General features: G+C 43.5%; 1 protein-coding gene across 1 annotated transcript in view; it reads left to right on the forward strand.

Annotated features, from left to right (window-relative positions):
* Positions 1-1,576: 1,576 nt before the first annotated feature.
* LOC310855271 (peripheral-type benzodiazepine receptor-associated protein 1-like) overlaps positions 1,577-27,970 on the forward strand; it is a gene marked incomplete at its 5' end in the record, with an annotated part of 103,450 nt that continues 77,056 nt past the window's right edge. Inside the window, one exon of the mRNA XM_083760216.1 lies at positions 1,577-2,545. Within this exon, the coding sequence (XP_083616342.1) occupies positions 1,577-2,545 (969 nt within the window). The remainder of the gene's footprint in view (positions 2,546-27,970) is intronic.

Below are 27,970 nucleotides of genomic sequence, written 5' to 3' on the forward strand. Positions count from 1 at the left end.
ACATGAAGGAGGAAATGTAGTTCATCTGCATCTCTGACAGGAGAACATGATGATAGGGCAGGGCATTTTCAGTCAGCATTCATTCATTTTGAAACTCTATTATATATATTGTTTTGTGTTTGAACCATGAAGGACAAATATACTGTGCTCATAAATCTGATGTGCACGGCACGGCAGTGTGCACTGCACACAGGCAATCAAATGAGTCTCTGAATCTTATTACTATTTCTACACCTATATAACCTTGCACTTTCAGCCAGTGACCACTAGCGGTCATTCATCCCGCATAGATGAGATGGTCTACTGGTGGTGTGGACAGGATAACGGTTGTAATGAAGCAGGGCAGTCACTCCACGGTCCATGTCTGTCTGTTACTCTGTTTGCCATTTCAACAACAAACCCATCAGCTGGACATTCAACGTAGCCTATGGCTGCCAGCAACAGTGTGGCTGATTGCGATAATGAGCTTTGAAGAAATACTTTGGATAGAGGAGGGGAACACTTATTTAGTTATTTTGATGAAAAGTTAACACGCTCCTCAGTCTACTGAGAGGTGAGTCTGAATTAAGCTAACTTAGCATGACAGCTGCATGGTATCCGGGTGGTTCTCTATCTCGCCATTTACAGTTAGACTCGCTTAGAAACTGAACACTCGCTTTCTCGCTTATGTTAATTATCTTTTCTACACAGTAGGCTTGCCTTTATTCTTGCCCTTTCCTAGCTCCTGTAACGAGTCCATCTCTCTAACGCTACGCGAACCAGAACGGGTCGCTCAACGTTGGTCAAAATATATCATGGATACAGACAGCTCATTTTAAGCTGGTGTTCGGTTACCACGATGTACATGTCAGCTGCATGGTGAGCTAACATTAGCCATGTGTGTAATGTTATTATCACAGACAGAGACAGTAATGTTCACAGTAGCACAGCGCGTTATGCGTATATAAACCACAGTTGAACACTGTACTACTTGTTGCATCACTTAAATTGCATCCTCCGCCTGTTCTTTTATTTAGCCTAGTATACAGACCATGATGGAGTTGAGTTTTTAAGTCTTATTTACTCATGAATTAAGTATAACGAAGCTTCAGTTATTTCATTACTGCAGCAACTACACTACTTTATAGCCTATCATCACTGCGAGTCTGCCATTGTTTTTGACTATAATTGCATGAATATGATTGTTTTCTTTGTGTAGCTTAATTAGGTCTGCCCTTTATATCTATATTTATTAACCAGCACTTAAACACACATACTGTCTAAAGTGTCTATGCATCCTCACACGACACAAGAAGTCTTCCGAATACAGTTGTGCCCTGCCTCTCATCAGTAAAAGTAGTATTCCGTTTCGCAAACCACCAAACATATCTCTAAAACTAACAACATTCTTCATCATCTCATCTTTTCAGTGGCCTGGTGTGATAATTGCATGCTCCTCTATCTCTGATTACTACACATCATCCATCTAAACTTGATGAGACTCTCCTCAGTTCTACTGCATGCATGCACCATGCATTAATAGTGATAGCCTTCCCATCTGTGTTTGCATTGTTTGGTGTGCTGTGGGTATAGCGTCATGAGGAAAGACGAGGGTAACACTCTGGCACTGTCATCCACAAAGCCATGGATCGACCAGCCACAAGCATTAGAGAGGCCGCATGCTGCTGACGTGGTGGCTGAGAAGAGCCGCAGACAACAGGCCCACCAGCTCTTGTCTGTCGAGTTAAGGCAGCTGCGTGAGAAGGCAGAGCAGGAGCAGAAGCAAGCTTTGAGGGAGCTGATTGCCAAGTATGAGTATCAAAAAGCCAGAGATCTGCTGAGGCTCCAGGAGGACTTCACTACAGGGCTACACCGTCTCCTACACCACAAAGATCAGGAGGTGGGGATTGTCAGCGCAAGGCTGGGAAAATACAGCAAAGCCACTGTCGGCCATCACTACAAGTACAAACTCCGACAACATTGGCTGGCCGAGGGGGACATTAAAAACAGTGACAGTGTGTCGCATACTGAGGGTGCGAGCAAAAGGAAAGACGTATGTCCGGGAGGTAGAACTACCTATCAGAAAGTGGAGCAGCTGCTGCCAAGGCTGCAAGAGAAGACACATGCTGACCACGTCTTTAACCTGCATGGCAGAGAGGAGTTGGAGTTGGAGAGGGCCATTTTCCTTTGCAACCTCTTAGAGGCCTTTATAAGACCAGGGCAGTGGAGACAAATTAGCCATACGATCAAGGATTTCCTCGGGAACCCCACCAAGTCAGACAGTCTCCATTCCTGTTCTACTGGGCTTCCTCTTACCAACTCTGATCGTTCCGAGAGCGCTTCCCCACCACCTAAGAAGAAAACACCTTCCCCCCCGGGGAAGGAGGACATCTTTGCAGCTGACCACTGCTCCACTGCCGTGGAACTTGGCAACACCACCTGTTGTTGCAGCCCCCCTGACATTTGCCACCCTGAAGTCTCTCCTCGTGCTAGCTGGGACCTCCAGCCCTCCTGCTGTTCTGAATCGTCATCTCCCTCCAAATGTTTGGGGAGACATATGGAGGAGGTAAGTTGAACCCTCTGTCTGTCTGACACACACATTCACACATGCATGCACGCACGCACGCAAACACGCACGCACGCACGCACGCACGCACGCACGCACGCATGCACACACACACACACACACACACACACACACACACACACACACACACACACACACTCAGACACAAACAGTATCCTACAGGGTATAATTGATATCACAAATTGGTATCAAGATGGGCTACATGCTAGTCCATTTATTAATGAGAAACACTGGAATGTTTTCATAATCATCACAGTAACTTTAGCAATCTTTCTCTTAACCACAGTTGGCTAATATATTTTGTGTTGCTTTGTTGAACACCCTCCAGACCACAGCTTTGTCTTCTTTGTGCACTGATGATGTGGGCCATCTGGTTAACATTTAATATTGCGTATGTTTGTGTGTGATCAAACTGCCACATGTGGGGGCTAATGCATTTGGGCAGAAATGTTTCATGTCATGTTTTGGGAGATGGTCGGCAGAAGTGGGTTAATGTGTTTCCCCCTTTCCCATTCTGGGAAGGAATGTAAATAATTAATTACATTTTGAATTGTGTTCAAGCACTGTGTGCAGCCTCATGGGTGTTTCGTGTTTGTTATGCACGGCAACACTGCAAAGCTCTGCTTCTTCTCAGCGACTGTAGAGTCCAGCTGTGCATATGTTCTGTTAGAGTTAGATGGGTGCAACACCAGCAGTTATACTGCTGGTAGATGCATGTAGTTGTAGATGCATGTAGTTGCAAGCAAGCATTGAATTGAACCAATTGAATGACTTGGGTCGATTTGCGCCACCATGCAACAGGACATATCACACCGCAGGGACAAACACTAAAACCGTTTTGTTGTGTCTCGACACACTCGTTTGTCAGAAATATGACCCGCCAACTAATTTTGTCTGTGTTGTTTAGAGGCAGCTTAGTGTGTGATTTCACTTCATAGCAAAATAGGCCACTCCCACAAACTATAAGGCAATCATAGAGAAATATAAATGATACATGTTTCTCACGACTCCAGAGATAAATGACAAAAATGTAGTTATGCGAAAAATTCCGTAAATAGGCGTGGTAAACGTGGCCTATATAACTGTGACCTATGGTTCAATAGTTATAAGCCAAAATGCAAAGCGGCCTGGTATAGAGCGTCGCAGTCCCGCCCCCTGTCATGACGACGCCAGGCCCAGGAAATTATTCCGAATGCATTTTTCCCATAGTCATTTCAAAAAGTATATATTTAAAGACGGTTACGCCGCGGACAAAGCCAACTCGAGTTGTGACAAAGAAGGCTTTGTACGACGCTTAAAAGTCTTTAAATAAATACTTTGCAAGATAGACAAAACTTTGACAAAACTGCCAAAGAGCCCGTTATACCTCTAAATAACCTCCTGAATAAAGTAACGTAGATCGAGTATTAACTATGACAAACACGTTTGAAAAGGTCCTGCTATGAGTTGGCACCACGTGGAAATGCAACACACATGTATGGTTCTAAATGAGTCTAAACTAGAAAAAGTGCCCTACTGGGCACAGGTCTCCACCAGGATGAGCAGATGTGAAGAATTCCAGGCAAAGGTTTTTCCTTGGCCTCTAGGGAGTTGGCATACAAAGTTATCCACAGATCCGTGCAGTTAGAGGTAAAAACACTTTTCGGCCAGTTATAGCGCCACCTTGAGGCTGTGGCATTTCGTCCTCTGCCTAGTGGGAATGTGGGTGCACAATTTCACGGAAATCACGCGATGTGTTCATGATTTGCAGCATTTTGTTTGAAACTGAGCACTCCTGTGAACTTTGGAAGCCAATCTTAACCAATCAGGATAGAGTCTGAGAAATCTGAAAGACCGGTTTCGTTGAATGGCTCTAGAGAGACTGTGTACCAATTTGCGTGATGTTTGGACAAAATCTGTAGGTGTACTGTGCAAAAACTTGTTTTGCACAAAGCGGCCTCCTGGTGGCGCTATAACAGGCCGTTCTGGAAATCTGAAAGACTGGTTTAGTTGAATGGCTCTAGAGAGACTGTACCAATTTGCGTGATGTTTGGACAAAATCTGTAGGTGTACTGTGCAAAAACTTGTTTTGCACAAAGCGGCCTCCTGGTGGCGCTATAACAGGCCGTTCTGGAAATCTGAAAGACTGGTTTCGTTGAATGGCTCTAGAGAGACTGTGTACCAATTTGCGTGATGTTTGGACAAAATCTGTAGGTGTACTGTGCAAAAACTTGTTTTGCACAAAGCGGCCTCCTGGAGCGGCCTCGTGGTGGTGCTATAACAGGCCGTTCTGGAAATCTGAAAGACCGGTTTCGTTGAATGGCTCTAGAGAGACTGTGTACGAATTTGCGTGATGTTTGGACAAAATCTGTAGGTGTACTGTGCAAAAACTTGTTTTGCACAAAGCGGCCTCTTGGTGGCGCTATAACAGGCCATTCTGGAAAGTTTGGGGCAGAGGTTCATCGTTGGCATCCAGGGAGTGTGTGTGCAAAATTTGGCATCGACCGGGTTAACGGTGGCCGAGATTAGCTGCTCACGGACACACACACGGACACACGGACGGACGGACGGACGGACGGACGGAGTGCAAAACATACTCTCCCCCTAGGCCTTCGGCCTGGTGGAGACAAAAATACTTAAATTTGTTAATACATTTGTGTATAGAAAGTTTGCTTGTTTTACTGTCTATTCCTCATCCAGGGCAATTAAAAAACAAAGCTGAAGCACACAGCGATTATTGGGCTCAGTGGAGTGCTTGTTGCGGTTCTTTCATGCAGTACCATGGTCATGCTTCTGTGAGCACACTTTAATTAAAGTTCAAGTGGATAGAAGAGGTGAAACGCCCTGCAAGAGAAAAGGGCTACTACAAGTTGTTTAATTTGGTTGTCTTAACCCCATTTAGGACTCAAACTAGATTCTACAAATGTCTTCTAAATCATGATCATGAGAAAAACCTATGTTTCTATGTCAGTGGTTCTCAAATGTTGTTCCAGGGACCCCCCACCCCCAGAAGCAAAGTTTTCAGTTAAAAACGTTCGCTGTCTCTCTAGGTCGTCCTCAGTGAAAGAAGCTGTGAAAGAATATATATTCAAATATTTGTGCCACATTTTCACTGTTTTTCAAAAATAGCAGATCTACAAGCTCGTAGCACGGCAATCTGCAATATTAGCTAAAGTTAAAGTATAACATAATGTTTAAAACACCAAAAGGGGTTCCCGTCCTGAATTGGTTAAGTCAGTGGTTCTCAAACCTTTTAGCCCGTGACCAAAAAGTTTGCTCGGGACACACACTAGTTAAAATACAGATCTACAAGCTCATGATGTGCCATTTTGTGCCGCGTTATGAGCTTGTAGATCGGCTATTGTCACTACTCCTTAGACATTTGTTTTCTTATTTAGGGAATTTATTCGATATTTCTTTAGTTATTCAAAAAATTACTTGGAAAAATCATTTCATTTCGTATTAATTCATGAAAACCTTTTTGTCTCCACCAGGCCGAAGGCATGTGGGGAGAGTATGTTTTGCACTCCGTCCGTCCGTGTGTCCGTCTGTGTGTGTGTCCGTCCGTGTGTCCGTCCGTCCGTCCGTGTGTCCGTGAGCAGCTAATCTCGGCCACCGTTAACCCGGTCGATGCCACATTTTGCACACACACTCCCTGGATGCCAACGATGACCCTCTGCCCCAAACTTTCCAGAACGGCCTGTTATAGCGCCACCAGGAGGCCGCTTTGTGCAAAAAAAGTTTTTGCACAGTACACCTACAGATTTTGTCCAAACATCACGCAAATTGGTACACAGTCTCTCTAGAGCCATTCAACGAAACCTGTCTTTCAGATTTCTCAGACTCCATCCTGATTGGTTAAGATTGGCTTCCAAAGTTCACAGGAGTGCTCAGTTTCAAACAAAATGCTGCAAATCATGAACACATCGCGTGATTTCCGTGAAATTGTGCACCCACATTCCCACTAGGCCGAGGACGAAATGCCACATGAACAATTTCAACTCAGACTCAAGGTGGCGCTATAACTGGCCGAAAAGTGTTTTTACCTCTAACTGCACGGATCTGTGGATAACTTTGTATGCCAACTCCCTAGAGGCCAAGGAAAAACCTTTGCCTGGAATTTTTCACATCTGCTCTTTATAGCGCCACCAGGAGGCCGACATATGTAAAACACATTTTCTATTATTACTCCTTCAGATTTTATCCAAATTTCACGCAAATCGGTATACACTATCTCCATAGTCATGTGATCAACACGGAGCGCCACCATTTCCCATCTTCCATCCTGATTGGCTAAGATTGGCTTCCAAAGCTCACACGATTCGTCCATTTCGAAAAAAGGCCACAAATCACAAACACAGTGTGCAATTTCCGTTACATTATACACGCACATTTTCAATAGGCCGAGGACGACATGCCACAATTTTTTCCTCAAAATCAGCCTCACGGTGGCGCTATAACAGGCCAATTCCTGTTTTTAGCTATAACTGCATCGATCTGTATACAACTTATGTATGCACACATGGAAAAACATTGTACCTGCATCCCTCCAACACGAACCTCCGGCCCAAATCTTCCTCAACAGCCTGTTATAGCGCCACCATGAGGCCACAACCTGACCTGCCCTGGTGGAGACCTGTGCCGATTGGCACTTTGTCTAGTTGGGAATGATTTTGAAAATGTTTTGAAATTATGATCATTGAAAGATTAAGGGACCTATAAAAATGTGTCCCGACCATAGACTGTAAAAAATATGGACAAAGCGTTCGCCGGGTCTAACATGGACGTAAAATGAAGCCTGTTATTCCTGCACTGTAAGTCGCCATCTTTCTAGATCCGTTTGGTACCAGCTGGCCATTGGCTGGCTCCGTTTTGGACCAGCTGGCCATTGGCTGCCCAGACAACGAGGCGGGACTTCCCCCCTTCTTCTCCGTTGGTTTTTATTTTGACTCGAGTGGGAGGGGAATCCCGATCATAGACTGTAACGGTAGCCACGCCCCTCAGAACATACGCGATGTTTTTTTTTCTTTATAGTAATTTTTTTAATTAATGGGACCATAATTTTCCAAAAAGAATATTATGACATTAGAAATGAGACTTTAAACTAGTGACTGGAAGAAGAAAGTATTCATGACCATGTTTATTAAGGTAATACAGTCTAGGTGAAGTTGGGCCAAAATACATGGGCCTCTATGGAGCTATGGGGCTTTTTGGGTCCAGTCCAGCGCCACAACAGGCCATTATATGAACTACCGATTTCAAATGAGGCTTCACGAAATATCTGGCTGACTGCCCCCCTGGTCCCGACCCAAGTGAACCCATATTTGACTCATGAATTTAAACTTGAAGCAGTAGACCAGCAGGGGGACGGCATTAGGAATCTAATTCAGTAATTTACAACTGATAGTTATATGCCTTCGAGATACTTGCAGTATACGTAGGCCTAGACAATAGCCTAAATTAGACGTTTTCCCAATGCAAATCAATGCTGAGCTACTTAGACAATGACACTGAAAGCCTAAGGGAACTTCAATCACACTGACATGAGTGTATAACCTACAGTATATGATTAGTAATAATGACCGTCTTTGATCATCTTTTGTTTACAAACATACCATAATCATCAGGAAACTACATGTGGCTGTCTGTGTAGTAATGTCGCTAGCCTTCTTTCATTTTACGCAGTTGACAATCATGCAATTACGGTGGAGTAACTGAATAGTCTTTTGCAGATATGAATCTGGTGGAGCTAAGGTCACATTACAAGTTGATTAGTTAAACCCTGACTGCAATCTAGTCGAACGTCATAATCTCTCATTTGTTTGTGTTTATGCTATATATTTTTTAATTAAAGCAAGCTTTATATCGTTGCTGTCGGGCAGAAACCAGCCATCTCCATTTTTCACCCTTAAAAAAAACCCAAAAAAAACCAGTGCTACTCCAATTGAGAAAGTAAAGTGATTTATTATATTATTATATATAGTTGTAGTACAGAAGTGCATAATAACTTCATACTGGTCTTCATACAACCGCTCCTCTACCAACCAGCCAGACAGCCTGTGTTGCAGTGTCTACTGCCTCTTCAACAATCAATAGGCAACCAACATCATTCCAGCGTCATCTCCATGGAAACCAGTTCTACGTCCTGGTCATGATTGGCTCCCTTTTCAGAGCCTGCCTTTTTGTGATAGGACAACTGAAGCCCTTCTCTCCACCCCCTCCTCTTACCAACATGCAGTGTCTCTGTGTGTGTGTGTGTGTGTGTGTGTGTGTCTCAGACACACACACGCGCACAAATATTTCCCCTTCATCCTATTTCTGCACCCCTATGTTGTTATCACCGAGACGGTACTACTAACACCTCGAAGAGGTGGGGGAAATATGTTTTCGAGACATCGTCGTCATTGAGGATATAAGCACACTTGAAGACTCTTCTCAAGCCACCACCGTCGCCGCTGCATTGTGAGAGAATGGGGACCAGAGATCTTTTATTTAAATCTTCCTCTCTTTCTCCCCTTATTCACTGGCACGTACATCAGTGAGGCCTTACATCTGAGGTTTTGGCGTCACACAGACTTGGAAGTGGGCCGCTTGTTCCGCGGCCCGTCTTTTCTCCATCTCTGTACGAGAAGCAGCGATGACAATTCCTTATTTCGGAGGACGACAGAGCGGGAAGGCAGGAACACAGTCTAGTAAGTGGGGATTTAAATCTGCATGCGCCACCATTGTTGATAATGATCGCAGTACTATAAGCATGCTACAAGGACGATGATATCGATAGATGTACCACGAGGGAATAATGTCATAAAATAAATATGACATCCCAATGAAGATGTTTTACATCACAGAGGAGGGAGGAAAAAGGATGCTTTCCGTGTTATGTACCACTGGTTTAGTCTTGGAGATGGCACAGGCCCTTTTGCTATGAAAAACATCTTGCAAGAGCCCTCTATTGCTAATTTTGTGCATTCGAATTCCTCATGGACTAGGATTAACACATATTGGAGGCTCTACAATCGTTTGCTGATAAACGATGGCCGTGCTGAGTGATGCTACTGCTTTGGTGTCACAAACTTAATCTTGAGCCCCAGGGGATTACCCACTCTTGTAAACACTTGGAGAAAGGGTATGGGAAAATGTTGAAGGAAGCCTGCAGCATGTAATTCTCCTTCAGCAAATGAATAGCCTGCATGAACCGGCTCAATTTTGGCTGTATCGATCTCAACTCTGCTCTTTGACTTTGACAGAGAGTGATGTATGATCTGTGCTCTCGGCCCGAGCAGCCAGAGCCTGCGACTGCAGGCAGTGAGATGGAGAGGCGCGAGGAGGCTGAAGCCCCAGGACCTCAACAGCAAGAGTCGGAGAGGACAGACAAGCAGTGTACTAACCATGAACTTGAGAATAATGTGGCACCCACCACGGCTAATCTCACTCCGACATCAGTGCTGAGCAAGAGGCACCACTGTCTTTTTGCGAACCTCAGTGGCCTTGAAGTAGAAGGGATATGCAAGGTAATGCTGGAGCTCATATTGTTTCTGTGCTTGTGGGAACTCTGTTGATTTTGTGAGCTTGGACAATGGGGCTAAAGTCTGTTGATTGAAATGTTACAGGACTGCAAACATCTGTTTAGCGTAAAACGGAACACAGGCAATCAATAACCGCCGATTACCTGTTTTTGAAGTGTTACATTTTGACTAATATACAGTATTTTATCTATTTCAAAGTAAAGTATTAGTTTTTCATGGCTATATTTATCACATGCTGGAATAGATTCCCATATTCTTGGCTTTTGCTATCAAGTTGATAGCAAAATAAAATGTAATGCATTACACACACTGGCAGTAGGTTGGCAGTAGGTTATCTTAGTGCTTTATCTAGGACAGGGCTGTAGCAGCTCTGATGCAGACGGTGAGGTGGCACTGTGTACTATGTTTAGCCACTGTGTGCTCATCCCATACAGCATGCCTCTGCATAGCCTGAATGGAATGACAGAGTACATTTTTTGGAGCATCCAAAGTGAGTTGCGAACCCCTGCTTTGTTCTACTTCGTCTGTTTTAACAGTTTGGCTCAGCACCAATGACGGAGGATGTGCGTTACTCTGAATGACAGTGTATACCTCTTCATGAACCAATTGGAAATTAAAAGGTGTCGCACATTTTTCATGTTATTGGTGGATTCCTATAAAGATTATAGAATAATGTTAGCTAGGCGCTACAATCTGTTAATTTGAAATTCTCCACATAGGCAGCAAATATAGATCTTCTTTAACACTCACATGACTGAAGTAAAATGTGACCGAAGTAGCATGTGCTTAAATTCATATTTAGAAAATGTTTCAGATGTAAAATAAAATCTGAGATGATGGAATGATGATGGATGATGAAAGCTTCAGATAATCAACTTATCATAATGACCTCTCAGTCATGCGAGTGCTAGATAGTTCTGATACAATGTGGGCATTATCACGTGTTCCCAGGTGGACCCACAGTAGAGCTTACAGTAGGGGGATGGGAGACAGACAGACGGAGAGACAGTGAAATTGTGGATATTCGGTACTAGGGAGCAAATGATATGGTAGGAGGAAGGTTGAGTGAAGGTTTGCCATTAAAAGATCATTAGGCTCCCCAACCCCCACCAAATATCTGGCTGCTGTTTAGAGATGTGTGTGGAGCTGGAAGATGCCATTGAGTTGACTGATAGTGACCATCCATCCTCTGGCCTCTATCTGTTATCACTATTTCCCAAACAAGTTAGGCATGTTCATTCTTTATTGAGATAGTTACAGTGAGACAGATTACTTGACTTTACGTGACTAGATTTTCACGTTAATAAAAATCTATATATTTTTTAAATCTTGTTTTAAAAAAAGAAATTTGCATAACGATGATGTCACTGGTGGACGGGTTTCTGCCCACAGCCCTATATGAGACACAGACTGAGGAGGAAAACATTGTGGAATTTTATCATGAACATTAGTGTGGACCATATATGAAGATATGTTGAAAAGTGGTGAAGTGGTCCTTTAATGGTGTGCAATCTACCAGGTGGGCTCACCAAGATGCCAGCACAATGTTGAGTGTTGACATCAACACTGTACACGTTTCCACTGCAGTAACTTTACTGGATATGGAAAAACTCGGTTAGTCTGAGATGAACACACAGTATGTTTTCTTTTTCAAGTCAGTCTGTTCTTAATACACTAGAATGGAAAACAGGTTAGTTGTTCACTTTTCTGTATCACTACCATGTTGGGCTCTGATGATATATCCGTTACAATGTGTTGATACCACGCTTGAATCCATGGAGCAGTGCCCTGTAGGCCAGGTGTAGCTAATCAGTGCTGAGGTGTGAAGCTGCGCTTAGTGGCTGTGCCCAGGACGGTCCATGGATTTGTCTATTCAGTATTTTAGCTGTGACGTGAGCGCCCCCTCCTGAGATACTTCCGGGTCCTACTTTTGTGTCGCTTTTGTGTCCCCATGAAGTTATACTGTGACGCTCCGTCGGAGACGAAAACAACCACGAAAGTCTCATTTTACCGCTTTCCTTGCAACAACAAAGCTGCGCTGCTCTCCCAAATCTGGCTGTGACAGGCCGTCTGCCCCACATGGAATATTATCGCCATTCTTTATTTTATTTTGTCAACTAAATCCTCATTAATGCAAACTAGATTCAACAATAACATACTAAAGCCTGCACGCATTCTAAATATGCCCCCGAAGTATTTTACCAAGCAAATGGTCTGTTGCCACCTTCAATAATAATGATAATAATAGTTTTTATTGTCTCCACATCATATATTTTTGTTATCATGGATACTTACTACAAAACATTAATAATTCTACTCGAGTTGGAAGCATTAAGACCCATTTTAACCCTCAATAGCTTCCTTTCTGAAAAATAACGTCATTGTAAAAAGATTCACGCGTTTAGATATTCTATTTACAATGGGATGCGGACGGGAGCTGGTGCCACTTGGACCCGGACGTAACGTAGCACTACAAAATGACGTCGGACTTAAATACTGAATACACTGGGGTTGCCTGGGGCTAGTCTAGACTAGGTCTGTCTGCTGCTCCTTTCCCCTCTCAACACCAAATCAGCATACTCATGTATCTGTTATTTTTGTTGAATGTCCAGCCCCAAGTGGCTTAGGGGAAGATTGCAAATACAACACTGTTGTTCATCTCTTACTTAACCCCTTTGGGCATAACCTGTCTCATGTCTCGATTACAACAAAGGCTAAACGAAGGCTTGACCATGATCATCAGACCGCTGATAGCATACACACATCACTTGTCAGAGAACTGGCTGGGTTAAGATAGGATCATGAAAAGGAATATAATCCACACACTCACACGTTGCAACGCTGGGGTTCTTCAAGTGATGATAACAGGACCGGAGGCTCAAAACCTCATTAATATTTATTGGAGCATGTTACAGTACGTGTGTGGGTTGGTTCTATTTTTCTTGACCAGGATCATACTCTTTCAGAGTTACCTTACAACTCAGCACTGGCCCACTTTGGACCTATGGGGAGATTGTAAGTGGAACAGTGTTGAAGAATATGAGACCTGGATAGTGACATCGCTCTTGAAATCCGTTCTTTGCGATCTGACATGAACTAAGCACAAGCTCCAATGAAGACACCAAAAACATCAAAATAATCATGTAACTTTCCTCTTCTACCCCAGATTTGAACTCTGTTTCCTGCGTAAGCACTGAAATCTTTACATTGAGATAATTGTGCCGGCCTGGCCAGCTTGCTCAGGGGATAAATTGAATATTGACCATCAGGTAAACATTTGGTCTTCTACAGTAGGTGAGACATGATCTTTGACACGATCTAAATGTCTCAATAGAAGAGTAGAGATAAAATATCACCCTGCCTGGCTTGCCTCGCCCGAACTGAACAAAGGAAAATTGTGTTCGCCTAGCCATGTTCTCTATTATTCAAGTAAACTGTTACAACCTGAAACATTTCTATATATTATATAGAACCATGGAATGTAAAAAACAAAATAACATTTGACAGTCTTTATGGTAATAAATATATAATAATTCATAGAAATAAAAATGCTAATTTCCATCAAAGTGCTCCTTAATCCACAAGTTACTGCTTGAGTGTAACCTCGCGTCACCAGGCTTGTGTACCTGTGCACGATTATGATAGCTGCAAGTCTAGGGTCTCATAGCTGATGAATAATTGATAAACGGATTCTCCAGAGTGTCTGGTCTCGCCGTCTAACATCACTGTTTGGGGGCTTTCTGTCTGGCAATGGAATGGAACTGATGTCTCTGAATGCGTAGGCACAACATTCTGTCCACTGTCAATTAGCTCTGTATGGCGTGTGCGTGCGTGTGTGCGTGTGTGCACACAGTGCCACACACTAATTTAGGTAAATATATGTACAATTGATGTGCATTTATCACATGCACGTCATGACCTGTGAGTCCACTTATTTTGAGTTTGGCTAACCAAAGGTGATACTGAATAGTGATGAGCATTGAATATAGATGGGAAGTTATAACGATATTAATAAATGGAAAGAATAGATAGTGGCTTTCGCCTTTATTTTATGTTTTTTATAGAGGGACAGACAGTAGGTTAACAGGAAATGGGGGAGAGAGATGGGGGAGTGACATGCAGTAAAGGCCGTCGGGATCGGGAGTCGAACCCGCGGCACACTGCCAGACTCTGACTGCCGGACAAGGTGCCTGGACCGCTGAGCCACGGCCCAGGCCAAGAATAGATAGTTTATTGCATACTGTAAATTTACATTCAATTTAAAAGATGACAGATACTTTTTGGGTATTCAACGGCAAGAACATATATTCTTTGTCTTGCCTGCCAGTGCTCGCATAATCTTTTAATTATGACAACGGTCAAAATAGTTGTGTGGTTCCCTTGGGAGAAATGGTCTTTCTTATAGCTTTGTGCCATTTTGATTGTTTCAAATTCGCCTTCGGCGATTATTTGGGTCTCCATGTTTGGCTTTAAGGCTTTTAATCCGTCCGCATCATGTCCTGCACAGTGGTCAGGGAGTAGGGACTCTCTCCTTAGCATGGCCAGACTAATATCACTGCGTAGCTATTAGTCTGGAACTTTGGCGTGGAAGATTTATTTCTAAGGGGCGGTTATTGGTTAATACAAACAAGATTCCAATGTCACAGCAAAAAAAAGTCTCACTTTGAATAGTGGGCTCTGATTGGTCACCCACAACTTTAGGATGAATGAAATTGAATTCAAACTGCAGAGTGCCAAACCAATATCTGCCCTGATCTGTCTGGTGTCCAGGCTACTCCCTCCATATTTTAGCAATAGCATTCACTGGCCTTCAGCCAGGTATACACGTTGTGATTACCTGTGTTCCCCATACAATAGGAAAGGCTGTAGCCGGGAGGAGCAATGGGAAGCTAATTCCCTGGCCGGGGGGGGGGAGTCACAAGGGTTTTGTGTTACTTCTGACAGCCCATGGCATAATGTACAATTATTTAACATGACCTTTAGCTGATAATACAGTTTTTTCCAACCTATTGTTTGCTTTGTTTAATTGCATCCTACCTCTAGCACAATCAATAGTTTTTAATCAGATTATGGTGAAAACCACAATGGGGTTTTTGACATTTATAACGGGTGTGTAAACATCGGTCAGGGATATACTGACCATCTCCCGACCCTCTCCTGTCATCTCTAGAGCGCAACCTCTGATTACTGACCGCCCCTGCACCTCACTGCAATTAAATTAATTTAATTTAGGTTTAGGTCTACCTCTGAGCCATCGCTCACCTCCAGACAATGTTACCGTTTTATCAGCACAGTGGCGTGGATGATGCAAGGTTGACCTTGATGAGTTTTTATATAATCTGATGATCTGTCTCAAAAGGAAAACCACTTAATTTACTTATAGAGCTCCTTCTTATTCATGTACGGTTGTCCAATCCTTGATCATATTGCAAATGAAATCTTCACGTGTGGAAGGGAAACGGCTTTTGTGATTTCCTTATTTATACAGAAATGTGCTTTATTTTATATTGTCATTGTACTGTAGGTCAGACAGACTTAGCACTAGGCTTTAACATGATGATAAAGTAGTAGTGGTTTAGGAATACCAAGATTAATGACTGCATGGACCCTGGTGAGAAGAATATATATTTAACACTTCCATTTCTGTCTGGCTTATATTTAAGAAAATGTAGCTTGTCAGTCTAGTCTGTAAAATGACAATTATATTAATTATGTACCCCTATTAAGCAATGTTATTTCTCAACCTGGACATTTCAGTGGGATCTTTGTGTATAGTAGTTAGTTAACATAGGACAGTTCACTACAATAAATCACAAATTAATTCCTGTTTTGGGATTCCACTGTGCAATCTCTAATATTCGAATACAGTACTGTAATTTTGTTAATGCAAAAAATAATTATGGCTTAAGTTAAGTAGTTTCATATTGCATTGCAAAGCACAAATTATGCGGCAGGTCTGTGTAGGTAGATAAGGCCTTTTTCATTGAATGTGTCTATCTGATACTTGCTAAAGTGCTGTGCTGCTGCTGTTTCTCCTCTTGATGATGACAGAAATGCTGAAGGCAGACACTTACTTCTCAAGTAGCCATTTGAAACAATTCTGCTACAAATTAAGTTGTAGTTGATGTGAACATGGGGGGTTGAAGGGGCTGCATCACAGGCTGCATGCATAATCAATTCGATTTGACAAGATTAAGGTTCATATCCTTTTGAAGCTGTCGGGGTCCGTCTTTGGAGGGTGGTTGGCAGGGGGGTTGGGTACAAATCATCTCCGCCACACTGTCTCCCTGCTATCCATTTTCTTCCCCTACTGACATTGCATTATATGGAATAATTTGGTGACCCCTTGTGCTCTAAATTTTTTGTCTCTTAAAAGGCCAGATGTCCTTTGCATGGGTAAATAGGTTATACATGCAGGCTATGAGATGATGAGGCAGACAGCTTGCAAGGCTAATGTGCGTTTTAATTATTGCACTGGAGGGCCAATGGCAGAAAGGCACTATTAGTACGGGTGAGTCTGACACAGACTACAAGCCTATAATGGATTCAGGTTTTACAGCATGGCCATTGATGACATGAGTTGTGCCTTGTGAAATTCAATATTACTAGACCGGTGACCTCTGGGCACAGCGCACCGGCCTATTCGAAGACCATGCAAGTCGGGAATGACACAAGACCACATTGCACTTTGAAGTGTTATCTTGGGTTTAAGTTTTATTGTGATTTTGCTCACATATCTTTTTCCAAAATCAAATCAAATGCAAGTTTTGAATGCATGCCGCACCTGGTTATGCAATACTAGGTTGAACCTATTGTCAGAGCACTTGCTGTACCCATTGTTATTATGGAGCATTAGTTCCCAAACAATGAGTTTGGACCAATTTGTATGGGTCGCGAGTAATTATCATGGGTTACCAATTCCATCCAATCAGGAGTACCCATTTATCAGGTTACATTTTATAGTTTTCCAATTGCAAGCTCGTTTATATTCAGTTGCTGCGCTAGTAGTAATTGTTTGTTTTTTTACACTTTTCCCCCTTTTTCACCTGGATGTTAAGTGCGGAGTGAATGCCTTTCCCATGTTCTGAACGGGCATAAGAATATGAACTCCGCTCACAGAATTCAGTCGCTACTTTACCGTCGCCAACTTGATTCACATTCTGCCTAAGGCGACATTGGACGACTTTTTTCAGTCAGGCTGAAAAGCGTGGCGTGTGAGAGGTAAACTTGACATTAAACGCGGCACAAAATGAGTTAAAAAAGCTTCGCCTTAGTGGAGTTTTGTTGTTGATGTAATGGCAGATACTGTAGCAAGCCCTGAATATTAATGCACATTGTTTCCGAAGCAGAATTCCACATACAGTGTAACTTTACACAGGAGGTGGTCAGATGCCACAATGCTTCCTATTCTAGTGTGCAACTCATCCACACATTTTTTAACAACCTCAGCAGATGCTATGAAGGACAAGAGATGGATGATACTGGAGGGCATAAAGGAGGTGTTTTTGGTATACAATTCCGCCCAGCATGATGAATGCAGGATGGGATTGAGGGGACACTTACACTGTAGGAGGGCTCTGCTTCATGACTTATATATGAGTTTATGGGGAGCAGCTTTTATTATGTCCGGAGCCTACAGTAAAGCTTTATTTTTTACAGTATTTGTTTCCACATCCATATTTTGTTATAGCAATATTTCTCTGCTTTGTCTTGAACCTCTATAGATGACTGACATCCCATGTTGATGTTACTTTTTTATGAAACTTTTAGACACACATTTCTATCTTTATGAAATAGTCATCTAATGACACTTGATATATAACGTGATATGATTTATGCATAAGCAGAGGTGTATTTGACAAACATAGCTATAGACTATAAACGGTCTCCAAGAAGAATGAATGTGGGAGAATGAGGTATAGTAGATCTAAATAGATTCATTCCATGATCTTCATGTCCCTCAAATGGGCGGACACGGCATGATGTTCATGTCCCTCAAATGGGCGGACACAGCATGATGTTCATGTCCCTCAAAGGGGTGGACACAGCATGATGTTCATGTCCCTCAAAGGGGCGGACACAGCATGATGTTCATGTCCCTCAAAGGGGCGGACACAGCATGATGTTCATGTCCATCAAAGGGGTGGACACAGCATGATGTTCATGTCCCTCAAAGGGGCGGACACAGCATGATGTTCATGTCCATCAAAGGGGTGGACACAGCATGATGTTCATGTCCCTCAAAGGGGCGGACACAGCATGATGTTCATGTCCCTCAAAGGGGCGGACACAGCATGATGTTCATGTCCATCAAAGGGGTGGACACAGCATGATGTTCATGTCCCTCAAAGGGGTGGACACAGCATGATGTTCATGTCCATCAAAGGGGTGGACACAGCATGATGTTCATGTCCATCAAAGGGGTGGACACAGCATGATGTTCATGTCCCTCAAAGGGGCGGACACAGCATGATGTTCATGTCCCTCAAAGGGGCGGACACAGCATGATGTTCATGTCCCTCAAAGGGGCGAACACAGCATGATGTTCATGTCCCTCAAAGGGGTGGACACAGCATGATGTTCATGTCCCTCAAAGGGGTGGACACAGCATGATGTTCATGTCCCTCAAAGGGGCGGACACAGCATGATGTTCATGTCCCTCAAAGGGGCGAACACAGCATGATGTTCATGTCCCTCAAAGGGGCGGACACAGCATGATGTTCATGTCCCTCAAAGGGGCGGACACAGCATGATGTTCATGTCCCTCAAAGGGGTGGACACAGCATGATGTTCATGTCCATCAAAGGGGTGGACACAGCATGATGTTCATGTCCATCAAAGGCGTGGACACAGCATGATGTTCATGTCCCTCAAAGGGGTGGACACAGCATGATGTTCATGTCCCTTAAAGGGGCGGACACAGCATGATGTTCATGTCCCTTAAAGGGGTGGACACAGCATGATGTTCATGTCCCTTAAAGGGGCGGACACAGCATGATGTTCATGTCCATCAAAGGGGCGGACACAGCATGATGTTCATGTCCCTCAAAGGGGTGGACACAGCATGATGTTCATGTCCCTCAAAGGGGTGGACACAGCATGATGTTCATGTCCCTCAAAGGGGTGGACACAGCATGATGTTCATGTCCCTCAAAGGGGCGGACACAGCATGATGTTCATGTCCCTCAAAGGGGCGGACACAGCATGATGTTCATGTCCCTCAAAGGGGTGGACACAGCATGATGTTCATGTCCCTCAAAGGGGCGGACACAGCATGATGTTCATGTCCCTCAAAGGGGCGGACACAGCATGATGTTCATGTCCATCAAAGGGGCGGACACAGCATGATGTTCATGTCCCTCAAAGGGGTGGACACGGCATGATGTTCATGTCCCTCAAAGGGGCGGACACAGCATGATGTTCATGTCCCTCAAAGGGGTGGACACAGCATGATGTTCATGTCCCTCAAAGGGGTGGACACAGCATGATGTTCATGTCCATCAAAGGGGTGGACACAGCATGATGTTCATGTCCATCAAAGGGGTGGACACAGCATGATGTTCATGTCCCTCAAAGGGGCGGACACAGCATGATGTTCATGTCCCTCAAAGGGGTGGACACAGCATGATGTTCATGTCCCTCAAAGGGGTGGACACAGCATGATGTTCATGTCCCTCAAAGGGGCGGACACAGCATGATGTTCATGTCCCTCAAAGGGGCGGACACAGCATGATGTTCATGTCCATCAAAGGGGTGGACACAGCATGATGTTCATGTCCATCAAAGGGGTGGACACAGCATGATGTTCATGTCCCTCAAAGGGGTGGACACAGCATGATGTTCATGTCCCTCAAAGGGGCGGACACAGCATGATGTTCATGTCCATCAAAGGGGTGGACACAGCATGATGTTCATGTCCATCAAAGGGGTGGACACAGCATGATGTTCATGTCCATCAAAGGGGTGGACACAGCATGATGTTCATGTCCCTCAAAGGGGCGGATGCGGTACACCATTCCAGCAATATAGCAGCTCAGTTCAAGAAACCTCATAAACGCACTGATTAAATCTGGTTTGGGAGGCAGACACAGGGAGGCATTGATTTGAACGCCTCACTGGTATCATAATAGCTGTGTGTGTGTGGGTGTGGGTGTGTGTGGGTGTGGGTGTGGGTGTGGAATGGTACTCCCTTTACTGCCAGGAGCAGACGGTGCCTGTGTTAATTATAGGATGTTTCCAGATGCAGCAGATTGCATCGTTCATTGTAATCCATTAAGCCTTGTTGCGATGTGAGACTGGAAGTAACTGCTGTCTCGCCAAATTCCCCAATTTAACCAGAAAGTCACCTGAAATGCACAGAATGCCCACAGCTAGTATTTCTTGATTTGTTTATTCCAAATACACTCGTATTGATAATGTCTGGATGAATGGTGCTTTTCAGAATTCTGATTGCTTAAAGGAGTTGTTTTCTATCATTTACTTAACCCGTAGCTAATGGCTTGAATACAAGGAAAATGTTTCTTTGTACATACATTGTATGTAACATTTCTTTACAGTGAATAAAAAGTCCAAAAACGTAGTAAGTAAATAGGAGGCCAAAATTACGAAACAGCCAAAACAGCAAAACTATCAACAAAAATCTGTTTATAAATAGAAATGTTATACAATCATGTCCAGCCAGTAGACAGTAATTTAGGAGTGGGAATCAACCCTTTGTAGCTGTCAGCCAAAAACTGCTGATTGCTCTATTCCTGAAAAACGTACAATAGATATTTCCATTGTGCTCTATGAATTCCTGCCTGTATGATCCCAGACAAATATTAGATAACAGATAATTATCACATGATCATAAGGCGAAGATTTAACCGGTATGGATAACCTTTTTGGTGTTTCATGTCTTCAGCTAATGGTGTGCAGGTAACATTTCTGTGAAATATGCCTACAACTCCTTTCTGAAACCTTCACATTCATCATTGATATTGACTACAGTTCCTTGTCCTAATACCGTAGTTCTCTTTTGTCATTTCCTTTTCTCCTACAACATTTTCTTTCCTCATTACTCCATGTTACAATTCTTCTTATGTGATTCCTCTACTTTGTGGCAATAAATGACCTACAATGCAAAGCTCCACTGGATAGAAAACAGAAGCTGACCTAGATCATTTTAACAGCTTTTGTGCTAAAGATGTGTCCACAGTCCCACACGTCCTCTCGATACAAAACGCGGGGTGCAAAGGACGTGTATAAAAGACGGCGTCTTAACGCCCTTTTAAATCACATAAAACGGAATCGCTGTAATCCATTTTTCGACAGCTCCAGTTGCTAGGCAACGCCTTGCACACAGCTCCTGGACATATTTTGCGCATGCGCGCCTGCACGCAGCCATTCACTTTCTTGTTTATGGGCCGACAAAACTGTATTATCTTTGAATCTACGTCGCTGTCCATGGTTTTGATCAGAACGCTGATTTTCTGTCCTAATTTCTGACTTAACCAAAAATCTCGTTTGGAATATAAACGCTTCTAAAGAGAGATGAGACTTAACAGCGCGAGGTAGTAAAGGAAGATTATACCTCCCCGGTTTGGGGGGAAATGGAAGGCGTAAAATCTCTCGCTGGTTGCTGGGTACTCTAGCGCCTTTATTTTGACAAACTGGCAGCATCAGAAGAGTTAAAGAACAAGAGGTAATTTAGACCACTCATGTTAGTCATGTCATTTTCATCTGCAGATTTGATATACCGTGACGTTCTGACCATACTATCATCCTCAGTCCCCCAACACCCCTGTAACAGTGTAATTTAGGTCCATTTCAAATGGAGGAAGTGCAAAAGCGTCTATTGCCATTATACTTTGTCAAAAACATTGCAGTTTACTTCATACTAAAAACTAAATGTATTGTGTTGGTATTATTCATAGTTTGGTGGCGTTGGTCTATATAGCCTATTATCTGTCAAAATCACTTACTTTTCACTATAACTCAAAAACATTTAAAGATAGATACATAATTACGATTATCAAATATATAGTCACATACTTAGTATAACGGACCTGAGTTGCAACTTTTTTGATCGGTGTGTGTTTTAAAGTTTAAAACTAAAAAACACAGCATAGATGCCCCTCTGACGTATCCTCAGTGATGTATCCTAAGGTCATCAGGGTTTCGGGTCTCACAACATCATACCCCTCAGGTGACCAAGCCGGGGTGATTAAGCCCCGACTTACGTCCCAGTAGCTATCCTCGATCAAAGACCAGGGCCACACAATCCGTTGCTCCGGAACTAGAATTACTAGAGGCCGGGACTGGGAGGTACTGCATGCATACAGTACCTGTATGGGAGGACTAGGCTCTGTGTGTTGACTCCTGTCCGCGCTCCTCCTACGTCTCACCAGGTCCAGGACCTGTGCGTTGCACCAGAGTCCCAGCACCAGGCACTTCATTCAGGAGGAGTGGTGGATTCTTGAGCCGCAATGGTTCTGCAGGCTCCACCTGGCCCATGGTGGTGCTGCAGGCTCCGCTTGCGTCTTGAATGGCCCTCCTAAAGGCCTTACCGTGGGTTTGTTGGGCTTCCTCCTCATGGAAGACACAGGCTAGGGCGCCAACCCATTAACTCTATTCATTTACGTCGTAACACTCAGAGGTTCAGAGCGATTCAGCTGATCCTTAGGGGAATGGGAAAAAAATATAAGAGACTGGGACAATGAAAAGCTGACCTAGATCTAAGAAATGTTTCTTACAGTACTGCAGCATCCCACGCAATGGCACACTAATGCCCAGGCGAGAGCAGAGCATTGATCACCATGGTTGTTGAACCAGGGACATCGCTGTCAGCCATTAGAGCCCATGTGGTATGCGTCCTATCAGTGGTGGGAAAAGTACTCAATACTATAGAACTATTCCGTTACAAGTAAAAGTCTGGAAATCAAAATGTACTTGAGTAAAAGTGCAAAACTATTGGCATCAAAATGTACTAAAAGTTGAAATTAAAAACCCGTTGAGACAGAGTCTCTTTTTGAAGTGGGAACTGGCCAAGAGGGAGAAATACATTTTCTGACCATTAAGGTCTAAACCTTATAACATCATAATATCTTTTGAAGATTACGTCATATGGCAGCCAAGTCTATGGACTTTGAGGATATTACAATGTTTGTTTAGAGCACTTTAGAGAGCACTTTTGAGCCGTTGTTTGCCAGCAAAGTCGATGGACTTTGATGTTTGTTTATAGGGTACTAATTGACAGCGTAAGACATCATGTGGCTGATATAAATACAGTGGGTACCCCTCACTTCACACGAGTGTGATATTTTTTCTGTCAGATGAATGTATAACTGAGATTGTAGTATTGGGTCAAATTGGCCAACAGACTAGTGATACAGTACCTTTCAAAACGATCAGGTAGAAATAGCGGATTTTACCGCAGATTTGCATACTTTTGCAGGGAATTGTAATAGATTGTTAGCATTGCTAGTGGTAGCTAGCGCAGCTCTAACATTACACCTACTGTACCGACATGTTTAAGCATTTATTTCAGACATGCTTTAGTATGTATAGAGTTTGCCTGTTCCATTGTTTGCCATGTAATTTTGGATAAAAAACAACATCCTCTCCAGTATAATAAGGGCTGCGGGCGTCATATCTGCCCTTTTAACATGACCGGCCCTCTGTGAAAGCATACTAATGTAAGCGAGAGGAAGTGACTGAATTCTAAACAATGGTCTGGCTCTGAGTCAACCTGACTGCCTGCAGGCTTTAGGGGTGAGTGGCAGGCATGACCAGAGCTTGTGTCTGGAATGTAGAAACTCTCAGTTAACAGCTCATGCCTAATTGAAGGCCACTGCTACCGTAACAATTACAAGGCATTGAGGGGCTCTCCAAGATCATTAGAATGAGAATGGAGGCTGGCAGTGGCTGAGTTCAGCCTGGTTGAGCTGCGGCTGCAGAGGTGATTCATTGGGCTTTATTTAGTGTAGTGGTCCTCAGAGCCTAGGGCATTGAGAGCAGCTGACTGCTGCAACCGCCATGACAAAAACATACCACCAGGGACCCCCCCATATACAGTAGGCCAAATCATCAACATCATGGCAGCACGACTGTTCCTACTGTAGATCTCATGCAGTGAAATCCTTAGTGTTAACAATCAATCAATCAATCAACTCATAGACAAATGATGAATTCAGCTCAATTATGATGAATTCAGCACAATTATCATTGTGATGTTACTCCAACACTGTGTTAGGTGGTATTTTTATTATGATTGAAAGGCATCTCAAGAATATTGAGAAATCTTATAGAAAATTGTTTTTTTTAGAGGTTTCACACAATGACATAATATAGAAATACTGTATACTGTTCACTGTCTGTGCTTGTGCGCAAAACCAATCATAGCGGCCGGCGACGTTCACTCTCCATTTCCCACTTGTCCTTAACAATATCTGTCTCCAGTTACTGGACAGGGGTCCATTCGGACATGTACTGTCTGACTGTAATCAGTCTGACCACTACAGATCAGCTGAGAGAGCGTCTGTTTTCTCAACCGTTTTACCTATTTCACACAGCAAATCTCTGCCACTCAAAGTCAGTGTTGGTGACTATGCTGTTGAACACCGAGGACAACCCCCCTCTCCCCGGCCCCCGCTCACCTGCAGCTTATCTTTGAACCCTGTCTGTCCATCTGTTCTCTCCACCACCAATGCCCTCTGCCAGGTCTGGGGCCGAGCCATTCTCTCATTTAGACTCATTTAGAGCACTGTTTCCCAAAACGAGCTTGTGTCGCGGAGTCCGCAGACCAATTTCTATGGGTTGTGAGTACTCATTTAAATTTATATAATATTCTTTTCCTGTTTCCTACTGTAAATCTGAAAATATTTTTTTTGAGTGGTACAACCATAGGGTGCAGCCACTCCAATGTCCAGCTTTGTCCGTACCTGTTGGTGTCCGTCTGTCCGTCCCTGTTGGTGTCCCTATGTTTAGGGTACCAACAGGGGGCGCTGTTGCAACACTCACTTCAGAGAGGTCTGATTTGTTTAATGTATAATAATAAATAAATAAAAACACAACTTTTAATCAATAAAACTATTCCAAAACAAATAAAATGACAAATCTAGTAGAGAGAAATTAGGCGATCTACAAGCTCGTAGACAAAGCTTGTAGGTCAGCTGTTTTCATTAATTTGGGTCTCGGGCAGTTGAAAATCCTTTGTTTCTATATCCCCCCCAGAAGCAAAGATTTTTCTAAAATGGCAGATCTACAAGCTTTTTTTTAAACAAATAATGGTTAAAATAATACTAATACAGTAGTTTAATGCACCATTAAACGTCATTCTGAATGCACACACAAATAACACACTTGTTTTAGAAGCCATAATAAATGAGGGGCACGGTGGCACAGTTGGTAGTGCTGTCGCCTCACAGCTAGAAGGTCCTGGGTTCGATTCCCGCTCGGGGTGCTGTGGGTGCTGGCGGTGTGTTTCCTCCTCCACGTCATCAGTGCCCATACCCGAGGCGGTGTTGGCGAAAGGGCCTTTCTGTGTGGAGTTTGCATGTTCTCCCCGTGTCCCCTAGGGTAGGTACCCTCACAAAAACATGCAGTAATCCTGGTCTCTAAACTGCCTCCCCCTGGCCAGCCGGGGCGCCTGATGGAGGGGAATGGAACTGGTTGGAATAACGTGTTCCTTCCACGCGCTACGTCCAACCAGGGAAACTCCCCCCTGTCAGGTGTAAAGGAGCAACTTGGACACTCAAGCATGAAGGAAGCATGAGTTCAAGTCCGTTGCTCTCCCCAGGTTGGTGGAGGGTGTGTAGAGCCCAGGATCACATTAGATAATTGACACAGGGGTGAAAAATGGGTTACAAAATCGTGGGATAAAAATTAGAGTAAAAAAAGAAGCCATAATAAATACAGAGTGGGACTGAAATCAACTCAGTAAATTCCTAAAACTTCGAAATGCATTTTAAGGTCTGCGAAAGATCAATACAACTGGTTGTATTCAAGAATTGAGGGCACTTATTTAATTATACAGCTTCGCTATACCGCTGCGCGATGTGTGTTATCTTTTTTGAGTGGTGCAACCACTCCATTAAGGAGGTATGTGTGTCTGTCCTGACTCCCTGGCTGGCTGGCTGGCTGTGTCCAAGCACGAAAATTGCGTTTGGTTGGTTTTCACAACCAAGTGTCACTGTTGCGCAGCCTAACGCACACACGCACACGCGCACACGCACACGCACACGCACACGCACACGCACACGCACACACACACACACACACACACACACACACACACACACACACACACACACACACACACACACACACACACACACACACACACACACACACACATATACACACACACGCACACACACACACACGCACACACACACATACACATATGACAGTACAGTACAGTAGATGGACCCCCTGGGGACCCCCACACGGGGGTCATTTCTCAACCGTTTCGGACGTGGGGCAGTTCCGCCCCGGCGCGTTCCTGTGGGCCTGGACCCCCCGGGGACCCCCACACGGAGTTGTACCACTCACTTCACACAGGTGTTATTTTTATTTCCTGCAATGCCGTCAGAGCAGTGACCTCTCCTTCTTCTGGCTGCTATGTGCTGAGTTAGTGTTTAAGCAATCTCGATGAAAAGCCTATTCAGTGGCCCTGTCATCTGTCACTCAACATTAGAAAGTGAAACTGTGACTGACAGCTGAGCGGAGAAGGGCTATTTTAGTGAGTTGGAGACATTGCTGCATTTTAGGGCACAGCAAAGCACAAACGGTATGAACAGTTGGCAGCGATTCATTCCGTTCCCTCCTAGACAAAATGACTGTATTGTTGGGTTCTGGTGATTGCATAGCAAGCACAAACCGCTAAAGTTCCGTTTATTTTTAATCATAGTACAGCATCACCTATAAGGCTTCTCTGTGCACTTCACAACAAGAATACATCGATACAACAAACACAAAATCAGCAATAATAAAACTCAGTAAAACATGCATAGCTAGTATAAAGATTTATTTTTACAGCAACAGTATTTGAAAATCACAGGCAGAACAGGGTGAACATGGAACGTGGTTTCAATCAAACTAGGGCAGGGTTAGGCAACCTTTATTATCAGAAGAGCCATTTTGGGCCCAAAAACGTATTACAATTCTATCTGGAGCCGCAATGTTTGCTTTAATAAAGCAAACTTAAATTTTTTGTGATTTTTGGTATATTACATTGTATTGTTTGCTAATTTCTCAATGCATGTCAAGTATACTGTACCAGTAAGCCAGCAGCATTGGTGGTGAAAACAAACATAGATGTCTTGATGTCATGAATACATTCTATTTTCCTTCATTACATTTGATTCATATTTTTATCTGGTGTATAGGCAACATTGTTTTGCAATATCAAAATGAAATAATAACTTTATGCCTACTACAAATTCAATTAAAAAAAAAAAATTAAAGCTAAAGAAAACGAAGAGGTTTCTTTAGAAACCAAGGTTTTGTAAGTAGAGTGAGCGAAATACTTCACTCTATGGGATGTTTCCCTTTGCGGAGCAAAAGGGCAGAAACTTCATTCATGAACTCCCACAGCCATATGCTCCTAAAATATGGCCTGTGGGTTTAAGAGCGATGACGTAGATGCCCTGCTTCTCGAAGCATCTAGGCTGCCTCTACGTCACAGCGCGCTCATTCGAACACTTTTCCTTCTGCCGGGCCAAGACAGAAGGGTGTTTCGAGTGAAGTATTTCGCTCACTCTACTTACAAAACCTTGGTTTCTAAAGAAACCTCTTCGTTTTGTTAAGTATTCGTTCACGAAATACTTCACTCTATGGGACCTTATGAACTCCCGTGTCTTGAAATTATTCAAGTGTGTTCAGGGCTATATAAGGTAACCTAATGAGGGCTGGGCAA

The sequence above is a fragment of the Protomyctophum parallelum genome (assembly GCF_964188405.1).
Source record: "Protomyctophum parallelum genome assembly, chromosome: 1".
NCBI lineage: Eukaryota > Metazoa > Chordata > Actinopteri > Myctophiformes > Myctophidae > Protomyctophum > Protomyctophum parallelum.